The sequence below is a fragment of the Brugia malayi genome, assembly GCF_000002995.4.
Source record: "Brugia malayi strain FR3 genome assembly, contig: Bm_v4_Chr3_scaffold_001, whole genome shotgun sequence".
Classification (NCBI taxonomy): domain Eukaryota; kingdom Metazoa; phylum Nematoda; class Chromadorea; order Rhabditida; family Onchocercidae; genus Brugia; species Brugia malayi.
The window spans coordinates 9,160,859-9,171,750 of record NW_025062477.1 but is presented as its reverse complement, the minus strand read 5'-3'; the positions used below and the strand labels follow the sequence as shown (position 1 = coordinate 9,171,750).

Below are 10,892 nucleotides of genomic sequence, written 5' to 3'. Positions count from 1 at the left end.
ACTAGAAACTAATTATCAAATTTTTGGTAATTCAAATTTAAAACTTTAAACATAAACTTTTTAACAAAAAATTCGACATTTAAATAACATGACTTTCATCAAACGGAAGTTGAGTCAAATTTTTTATCACTAAAACTAAATTTCACTATAGTAGCATTAAAATTACCAAGATTACAGGGTTTCAACCATCTTTTCACCGCAAAGTTAAAATCATATCCTCATTGAAATTCTGCTAATGAAGTATCCTTGTTAAGGACTTCACATAAAAACTGCAATTACAATATAGAAATAAATACATTAATATGGTGAATTCATGCCCAATTTCGTATTGAAGTCAAGCTTTCTTCTCCGTTGGTCACGATAATGAAGTTTGATTAAATAAAGCTTGCACAATTCGCTAATAACAATAATCACAGTTACCCAAAAAAATGAGATTACTATAACCCAAATGTTGCAGTCAAAAATATAACTCAACAATGAACCACATGAAAGATTTGTATAAGCGATCTGAAACAACATAAATTAAAGTCTTTTGTCTTCTCTTTTTCACCAAATCGTCCATCAGAGATTTACTTTTTATATTTTAAAGTGTGGCATTCTCATGATCTTGCTGATTTTGACATAAATGATGATTTGTTCAAATGAATTATCATCAAGATGTAAATAGAAATGTTTCCACACCTGTATAAGAATAACGCAAGATGTTACGGCTACCCAATAATAATTATCCAGTGGATATTTCGCCCAGCAGTTATCACGAAAATGAACAAAACCCATTGATAACGTACATAAGTAAAGAAGCAACTAAAAATGGAGTCCAATTACACTAAGACAACGGTATCAAAATAAATATTGGTAAAGTACGTAAGACTTTAATATTTTTCTTTTTTCTGTAATATTAGCACCGCGTGCTATACAATCTGTAAATTTAAGGCCTTTGCAATGTTAAAAAAAGTTCAACATACATAAAAAGAAGCAACATGCTGGCCAATAATAACGGCATGATTAGCAGGATAAAACGAATAGTTGGAACTTCTCTGATATTCATACTTTTTTCTAGTTATCACGACCTGAGATATACAGAAAGAATAAATCTCTGTCTTAGACAGTTCGTTTAAATGATCTTTTATCTCATTTGTGAATTGTGTCACAAATAATTAGTGCTGATTTTGCCAAAAAAACTTTTTACTACAATGCACAAAGTTTGCGAAATATTTCTTTTCTATGATAACAAAAAAATCTAAGCTTGAACTTACGGTGCTATAATAAATAAGACAGACGACGAAAAGAGACGGAAGAAAATTTATTGAGAAATAAATAATCGCACGACGAATGACACGTTTCGGAGCTGAGGAAATGTTTTTCGGCGCTATTTCATCACGATTTTCACCAGAGCCACGCGGTGAGGCCATCAGTGATAAGGCTAACACTGGTACATATAAAATTATGAATAATAGGGCCTAAAATATGTAATCTCGTTTTCTTTACTTACTAGAAATAAAACTGTGAATTGGTTTATTTCAAATAAATGAATAAATAGACACTCGGTAATTTTTTAAACAGAAGATTACTGAATATCAATGTGTTCTGTCGCTAAAATCTTCATGTGTTCTCTATATAAGAACAAACCTGAAAAACGGATAAGACATTCGGAAGAAATAACAAAGCTAAAGTTTGCTGCAGCGCAAGTGCTGTCGATGAGAATATAAAAAATAGGAAGGAAGAACGAAACGTCCCTAACTGATGTCGACAAAATGAGATCAATGAAATAAGGTCCAAAGTCTAGAACAAGCATATAAAATGTTCCAAGAAGATGATAATAAATAAACTAATATTAAGGTTTTACTTTATCTATCAATGACAGAAGTGATGCATAGAAAATTAAGTATGGTAAAGCATTATGCTTTTCCTATTTATTACTAACTAGGCTGTCAGCAGTTATATTATTTTTATGTACAAAAGAAATAAAAACTAAGTTCATTATAAAATGTAGATTAAGAACTGTAGAATGTATATCTACTAGCATTATTTATTTATAATCATTGTCTAATTGTTGCATTAAAATGCCTCGAATCTCAAAGGCTATCTTACCGGTAATTAGAATGAAAAATAATCAAAAAATCATATGTATAATAAATAAATACCTGATTTGGAAATACAACAATATCGCAACACAGTCCCATAAGCAATGTAGCGATAACTGATGATTTCAATCCGTTGTCATTCTGGAAAATTTTTTTGCTACATAAAGCAGGATGCTGCGGCTCAATAGTGACTGAACAGTTTGCCTATAATAAAGAAAGAACTATTAGAAATTTGCAAAATATGAGAAAAAGTTCCAAAATTACAAATTGAAATTGAATTTACCTGACCAAAGATACTGCAATTGAAATAATTTAACGATGAACCAACAACAAGTACCACTTCACCATAATCCTAAATTGTAATGATGTAATTGAAATGTAACTTCAGTAACTGAAATATTCAGACAAGAAAACAAAACTGGCAATCTGTTTCCTCTAAAAGCAAAGCTAAAGCAGAGAACACAAGCTAAGCAATCCTAGAACGTAAGGCACCTTCATTGTGGGACGAATCAAAAACTACGAGAGAGATACGGTCAGCCTCACACAATCTCTTTAATAAATTATAAAAAATAGAAATGAAGCCTAGATACCTGCATTATTTCAATCATTCTTTGACAAGAAAAATGGTCGCAATCTGTGAAAAGATTAACCAAGAGTGGCACATTATCAACATTCTCTAAGTGAGGACGTATATTCTTGATTCCTGGAAATGAAATTTTGAGCTGATATGAAAATACAAGAAAATTCTGAACCTGAATCTTTTTTAAATATGCCAAATTCCAAACTCCTATTCCATGCTTCACCTGATGGTAATTTTGCTTTGTTCGGAAAAAACTCCACGCCTGTTTCTTCACTATATGAAAACACTGAATGATGACTTTGACTGTTTTTTAATGAAGCTTCCTCCTAGTAAGAAATTCTCATTACGCACAAAAATTAGTGGTTATAATATAAAATTGGAAAAAAACGCAACTTATGTTGGTAAACAAATAGTAGATCGGTAAACAAACCGCTTTGCTTCGATTTGAGACTTGCATAAAAGTTCTGAAGGGAAATATTTATAGAGATTGTTTTCACATTACTCATGAATAATAAATGTTTTAACAAGAAATTTTGGTGTTTTTAAATAATTAAAAAAATTCATTAAAAGTTACACACTGCGATAGCTTACGAAATCTGAATCCTCACAGCCTTTCACGAAATTACTAAGAATAAGTAATCTGATAACCTGAAGATACTCCCTACTGAAAAGATAGAAGAACGTCTTTGCTCTAGTGGAAAATGTCCAGACCAAGTAGCTGAACGATGTAATGCTAACTCTGCTGAATGTCCATAAGAATATTTGTCAACATCAAGAACTTCGGAGTGTTCATCTGCAATTTCTTTAAATTTTATTTAACAAATTTTGTCCATTAGAAGACTATAACAAAAAACAGATGATTACAGATGACTGCAGTAGTCATCTGAACGCTATTCGATTACTAATAACAGGCTAAGAATCACCATGAAAAACATTAAGTAGGTTGTACCTGCTTCAATTTTTCGAATATAATGGAATTTGAATGTAAAATAGAGTTGGAATAATGTGAATTCCATGCTTACTTTGAGCGGCAATAGGAAACTAAAACTAATATTAAAATTACAAAATTCCTTTAAGTAGTTATTTAGTATCTTACCTTCGCTAGCTAATGATATATGACAATTCCATCCTGCTTCTAAACCCAGTTTTTCTGCAAAAACTCGACTGCGCAATTCATTTTCTTTCGAGAAGTAAATAAATCGAATGCAAGCATGATCTAATTGTTCCACCAATTGAACGACGTCACTTCGAGCCTTAAAATTTATTTAAAGAAAAAAAAAAACTAAGAGGCTCGTATGACTATGAAATTTACAAATAAAATATATTAGGCAGTAATGATAACATAAAATAGAATACCCATGCTGAAAATTTTAAAAATTGACTTGGTGCTGTAGGACAAGCAAACCACATAATGTTTGCCCATGCATTACTTCTTCAAAGCATTCATAAGCGGTATGCAAAGGCGACTGTCGATAAAATGCTTTCAAAAACTCCATATCAAGACTGACGGCCCTTGGAATTGAAGTCCTTTCTATAACTTCATATTTTTTTAGTAACGAAATATCAATATATCTTCCACTAAGAGTATTTGAAATCGTGCAGCCCACTGTTCGATAGCCAAGAACCAAACAGAATCTGGAACTTTATGTTACATTCTTCCTGAGAAACAGATGAAGCACTCTTAGTCACATTTTTAATTATCATACTTATCGCTCTGTTTTTTTTTATTATTCAGAATTATTTTCAACCATTTTATAAAGCAAATATATGTAATTTGAAGACCTATATGTAATGTATATATATGTAATTATATGTAATTTTAGAATTACTCTAAAAAGATATAAAACGCAAAAAAAAACACACAACTAAGAGTATTAATTAACAAACCCCGTCATTGTGTTGCGCTGATAAAAATCAAGGACGCGTTTATGTAAATTCGGTGTATACGGTTCTAGAGAATTCTCACACCATACATGAGTGCAAGCATTAAGCAGTAAATCAGCTGTTCCCTGACTCATCACATGATAATACTTTGATGTTGCATCTTTCGTAATTGTCAGAAACGCATTTTCTAACGGCATTCGGAATTTCCGTAGTCTAAAGTTTATCATTATTTATGAATCATAGGAATCGTTAGATATTACTGACAAAAAAGTACCACTGTTATTGCACTACTGCTAAAATTATTTCAGAACTTGATTACAAAGTAAATGGATCAAGATAGTATATACTATCCAAAATAAATACAAAGTGTTTTAAGTTGATATAAACAAAACAACAAAAAAAAAAAAACAAAAACAAACAAATAAATGATAAACTGACTCATTAGCGGATTTTTCTCTTTGCAATCGCTTATAAAAGCCTATCGTTTTTGTATCTGAAGTATTAAACTTTTCTAAAACTTCGTCACCAATCCTGCAAATACTTAAGACTTATACTTCTGGCTCTTCGTCCTTTTTATGATTCAATAACCTAGTTTTAATAAAAGAATTTAACAGAACTCTGTAGTTGTCTAACACTCAAGATTCATGTCTTAAAACTTTGAATTTTACAATAATTCAGTTTCATTTGAAATAACGGAAGCACTAAGTATTAATAACTTCTTTTCAAATAAAATGTTAGAGAAGTACTGATAAGTCTGTGAACAAACCCTAATAATTGAGTTAACGGACATAAGCAGTGTCGATTGGAAATTGCAATAGTGTTTGACACAGCTTCCGAAATACTGCTAATGTGATTAAGGAATAATGTATAATCTGGCAGTAAAGAGCAACCATTTACAACACTGCTAATTCCGAATGGCAGTAAAGATCCCTTATAGCTCTCCCTGAATTGTTACATAAAAAGTTTTACACTGAGATATGAAAGAAAAAATGTTGGTTAATAATAACATGCAGCCAACCATGAAGAATCATCGAAATGTACAGGGGAAGCTCCATTCGTCGTTAAATCCAAGATTTTTGGCACCAATTTTCGTTCCTCACCTTTGGAAAAAGTAGTGGAAATTTTTGGAAATTTGAAATACATAGAAAGCATAAACACTTACCATGAACAATTCTCCGAACAGGGAAATTGTTCAATATAAGTGAAGAACAAAGGAAAATTTTTAGGAATTCAAGTAATTTTCACCTTCGCCATCAGCGTGAAAACATAGCACCTTTTCGATTGTTGCATTTGGCCATGAAAGTAGGCCTTTCTTGTCCAGGAAAGCACAGGATGTGAGACCACCGCATGTAAAAACGAAATCCATTGAAATGTGAAAATGACCTAGAAATAAACATACACGAATCAAAATTCCTGTTCACTGATTCTTCATATCTATTACTCTAAACTGTAAAGTAATTACCTATAAAATAATGATAAACCGCCTTAAAGCCATTGATAACTGCTCCTTTTCTGCTTTTATCAAGAAAAATACCAGCTGTGGCGGCTTCTGAGCTTAACTTGCTGTATCGCAGATTACAATCGTCACCCAAAACAAAGCCCGAATTCCTCAACATAATTGAAAATTCCAACCAATTCGAATTGACAATAAAATATGAAAATTGTGTGAAAATATATGGAAGTTTCCCATTCAAAAATACAATCGGAAAGAATAACGTTGGAATAAATTTCAAAATATCAGTGTTGTAAAATCATGTACTGTGGCACATTCTTCATTACGCAACTATTCATTGGAAGAAACGAAACGGGAAAATTTTCTGAGGCAATATATATAATTCCTAAGCATACCATAACTTTCCAACCAAGCAGAAGGACGGAATCATGGGTCCCAACACAGGAAGAAGAACCACTGATGTATCTACCAAGAAATGAACAGTGTTTTCTCTCGCCACAAAAAAATACCTTAAAATAATTTATAAAAAACGTTTGCATCGAACTTGTTTAATGTACTAAATTGTAGGAACTTCCCGAAAACAATGTACTATGAGCATCATCGTGAGTATGAACGGTAAAAAACATCTTTCAAGGATAAAATGAAGTGTCGTATGGATTTCAAAATTCAACAAATTCGAATGTTTCTTGCGATGGTTACGAAAAGCTGCGCGTATATGGTCAACAATAGGTGGTTCAACAATTTTCCACAATGTTGATTTTGATGGAAGTATCTAAAAATAAAAGAAATATCGAACGATTAGAAATTAACATAACATTTGAAAAATTCTATAAAAACAAGAATAAACAGTATGACACAGTACCTTTAGCAGTCGTGGTTTATCCCCCAAACCAATGAAGTCACCATGTTGTGATATACATTGGTACGGTGGCGATTGTCCAGCACGAAGTTGTATTATATCACCATCTACCAAAAGCATCCATGGCACATTCACTAACTAAAACAATGTTTTCTTATATAAGGGTTTTTTAAGTGTTTAATTCGTTGAAAAGTTTTTTTTTTTTTTTTTTGAAAAAATTAAAAAAACGAGTCAGAAACTAATTAAAATACGGCTGTAAACCAAGAATTTAACACTACGCATCATCTATAGAAAAAATTACAGCTGTCAAAATGTTTTTTTATCCATTTATTCCAAAAGAAGTGGGTAAAACTACGTCGTCGGACATGGAACAGTGTTATTCAAGTTTACAATGTGTGCCAAATGCAGCAAACGAAGTTACGGTTCCATATAGTTTTCATTAAGCAAAATTATATCATTCTTCACAGTATTCATATGGTTATATGAATGGTCAGTTCAGCACAGTGAAGAAAACAAACAAAAAACGAGAAGAAAACACATTAAAATGAAAATAAAATTGCTTAAAATTACTTTGTGGTCTCTGTATGTCCATTGTAAACTGATAGCATCAGATGGCGGCGCATAAAGATTTTCATATCGGAAGTTCTCTACTTTCAGTGATTTTAGAATATCCAATATATCAAGGGCTTTTTCAATAATTGCATATCTTTCAGTACGATATATTTTTAATGAACAATATATGTTACATATTGATATAGTCAAGAATAGAAATGATGCAAGCTGGTCGAGTAAAGTGCAATCTCTAAATGTTTTACAAAGTAACTTCTCGTTTGATATTTTTTTCAGGTTCTCACCAATCAATTTTTTTACTGATAAAAGATGACTTGTGGGACAATCGAGAAAATAGAAATATGTAGTAAAATAATAGAGTCAACAAACCTAAGCAAACTGCAACTTAACAAAACAAGACAACAAATAATTGAAGCTACCGCATAAATGACACAAAAGTTTCCGGTAGTCAATGCATCATGAGCTAAGAACCTGAAAAAATACTGTACCTATAGTGAATTAAAGAGAATGATGTGAGCTGGTCATTCATCAAATCAAGTTTTCTGCTGGTGGAGATTGACTTATTTGCCACCAGATCTCGTACTAAATAATACTCCTCACGTGATCACATCCAGCAATAAGCTCAAACGGGAAACTAGAACATTCTTCACAAATATTTCCATCCTGTCCATTATTTAACACAGTAGTAAGTTTAGGGAAAGAAAGAGAGGAGCTTAGGATTGTCAGCAAGACAATTTTGAGTCTCAGAGGAAATTAATTATGAAAATCAACAATTTAATAGTGAAACCAAAGACCCCAGCTTACTTACACTCCAACGAGAATACTGGCACCACATTTCACTTTCTAAAGCTGGTTTCATTAGACCAACTAAGAGACAAATGCAGATCAGATTTAATATTAACTGCAGTGATAAATCGGCAGCAAGACGTTACCTAAATGTAAATGGTCCAGCTGCACGTCCACGTTCCTTGTCAATTTCAAATTCTAATACAGCGCAAAGCTTTGCAAAAGCTTCCTTCGTACTTAAACCAATCTCCACATCCATTGCCAATTCCAAAAAATCTCAGAAACATCATGTCTAATATACTTCTTTGCTTACATGCTAAAGCACATCGACGAACATTATGGCTCATGAATAGCAACAAAGGCACTGGACCTATACCTGCTGCCACTTATAAATAACGCAGCGGCAAGTTGAGAAAAAAGTGGGGATTTCCGGGATTTTCAATAAGACAATTTTAGATCGCAGAGAAAAATCCGTTATGGAAATCAACAATTCACTTACACTCCAATATGAACACTGACATTCCCATTTCACTTTCTAAAGCTATCAATCAGTAAAGTAAACAAATTAGATTAATGCAGATAATATGTAGTATGTGAAGCGCAAACTGACTCGGAAACTTTATGCTTCAAAAAAAGAAAAAAAAAAAAAAAAAACCGAAACAATTAAAACATAAGATCATTCCTCATTATCAACATTCACTGTTGTTAACTTTTTAAATGTCGTAACAGGAACATGCGTTACCAATGTGTATAGTCGATCTGCAGAACTTTCATCATCATTATGTCGTCGCGACAAACGTACACGTACACGATACGGAACATTTCTGAAGATTTTAATTCCACATAAATTAAAGACAACTAGAAATTATTTAAAATTTTTCCAATTTTCAAAGATTTGTTTCACTGTATAGTTCTGGTCTAAACACATATTCTTTTCTCTTTTCTTTTTTCTTTTTGGATCCTTAACCTTCGAGAGCGTGCTAGACAAGAAACAACACTTCATTTGAACAAGTTCAACTTTTTAGTCTTTCTTCTACCTCACCACGACAGCAGGCACCAGAAAACTTTATATATCGAGACTTAAATTGAACTTAGTACTCCAAAATATATAATTCTTGTCACAATACAATCAGTACTATTGATAATTAGCACACAGTATAAATAATTCATAAACAACGTATTTCGAGAAGCAAACTATTGGCAAGTCCATTTCACTCTTCATTCTTTCCGAAGTTAATCAAACTATAAGTACTCACAATACTGCTACTTTACAAACTCTTTACAAATCTTCGGTATGATAATGCTTACTTTACGCCTTTCGACCACAAAAATTCATTCAGACGTATGTGAACGCGTACATCTTTTGTCCCCATCTGTTCTTCTGCAAATTTCCGTATCGCCTTGATAGCCTGAGGAGCACGCTTTTTGAAACCACTGCAACTGACAGCTTTAAAACTTAACAAATTTGGCAGCATTTCATGCATTCCTCAGAAATCTAGTACATTATAGAGCCATATCGTGAAAAAAAAAAAAAAAAAGACATCTTTGTGTCATGAAGAAACCTGAACTAGCTAAGACCTAATCAAGATTAACTAATATATATATATATATATATCGAACATAGGATACGACCACATGCAGAGCAATAGGGAAACAAAACAAATTTGTGCAAATTTTATATATACGAACTAAAATACACAAACTTACACTCCATGCAATCGTCGATGCAAATTAACAGTATACTCACGTGTCACCACTTCACTCATTGCACTTCTCGGCTTCCTTTCTTGTTTCGGTCCTTTCTTTCCAGGTGCCATCATCAAATGCCTGCAAAATAACCAACTCAATTCTATACGGAAGAAGACCGGCATAAGATTTTACATTTTACTGCAACACCGATGTTGCAATGTACCATCTCCTACCGCTCTTTACTTTGTCTTGACCATGAAAAATTAGTGGTAATGGTAGTTTGACACATCCAAAGAATCAGACGCCAAACCTACCCACCTACCACGTCGACACGCTTACGCCACACATCTTCTGCCAAATAGCCCGCTGCCATCCCAAGCCCTCGACCCTAACCCTTTTTTGCGGCCGTTAAAAACAGAAGAAGGGAGGTATGCAAATCTACATTTCACAGTCAATAATCTCCCAATGGTGCATGGTTGCATCTCTTCTGTATAACGTGTCCAGCAAGTGAAGTGTCGTTGAAGTGGTTGGATGTCCTTTCCTTGGCTCATCTACCATAGGAAGTGCACGTTTCTCGTTATCTGTGTGTTAACGAAGAGTTAATCACATTGCATATAACTCATTCATATCTTTCAATAAAAGTGGTGAGACTAACCATAAAGTAATCATCTAAAACAATCTAAAAATTTATTTGTAGTGCAGGCCCAAATTACATATCTTGTTCACGTTAAAATTAGGTAGCAATCAGCTCTGAATAATTCTAAAAAAGACCTCAATAACCAGAAAGAATACAATTAAGTCTCGATAGAGAGTAAGCAAAGAGTAATAAGTATGACAGGATGAAATACTGCATACCAAAGGTCATCAAATTATAATAATTAAAAGCTTACAAGATTCAGCTCATAAAAGACATATAGCAACAAATATTATAAGAGTAATAATCATCATACAGAAAAAGAATCCAAAATGTCAATTAAGATAAAAACT

The 10,892-nt window shown here is 32.7% G+C and overlaps 2 protein-coding genes across 3 annotated transcripts; both read right to left on the bottom strand.

The window, feature by feature from the left end:
- Window positions 1-297: 297 nt before the first annotated feature.
- On the bottom strand, window positions 298-8,475 carry Bm3000 (Uncharacterized protein; the record flags this gene model as incomplete). Its single annotated transcript, XM_043080568.1, has 25 exons — window positions 298-507; window positions 682-804; window positions 966-1,070; window positions 1,257-1,460; window positions 1,630-1,782; window positions 2,145-2,288; window positions 2,368-2,436; window positions 2,675-2,787; window positions 2,870-2,990; window positions 3,095-3,128; window positions 3,313-3,457; window positions 3,761-3,917; window positions 4,047-4,299; window positions 4,552-4,761; window positions 4,987-5,079; window positions 5,315-5,491; window positions 5,567-5,648; window positions 5,794-5,931; window positions 6,011-6,156; window positions 6,397-6,510; window positions 6,673-6,773; window positions 6,864-6,998; window positions 7,431-7,662; window positions 7,800-7,901; window positions 8,363-8,475. The coding sequence occupies 25 exons, from the start codon at window positions 8,473-8,475 to the stop codon at window positions 298-300; spliced, it is 3,474 nt and encodes a 1,157-aa protein (XP_042936502.1).
- Window positions 8,476-8,892: 417 nt separating this feature from the next.
- Window positions 8,893-10,278, bottom strand: Bma-rpl-31 (Uncharacterized protein; the record flags this gene model as incomplete). Of its 2 annotated transcripts, XM_001901348.2 has the most annotated exons (4): window positions 8,893-9,040; window positions 9,525-9,650; window positions 9,924-10,043; window positions 10,220-10,278. In XM_001901348.2, 4 exons carry the CDS (start codon window positions 10,276-10,278, stop codon window positions 8,893-8,895), a joined length of 453 nt encoding a protein of 150 aa, XP_001901383.1. The 2 variants fall into 2 exon arrangements, with proteins under 2 accessions (XP_001901383.1, XP_042936501.1); XM_043080567.1 differs by lacking the exon at window positions 10,220-10,278 and having other exon boundaries at window positions 9,924-10,036.
- Window positions 10,279-10,892: the final 614 nt, after the last annotated feature.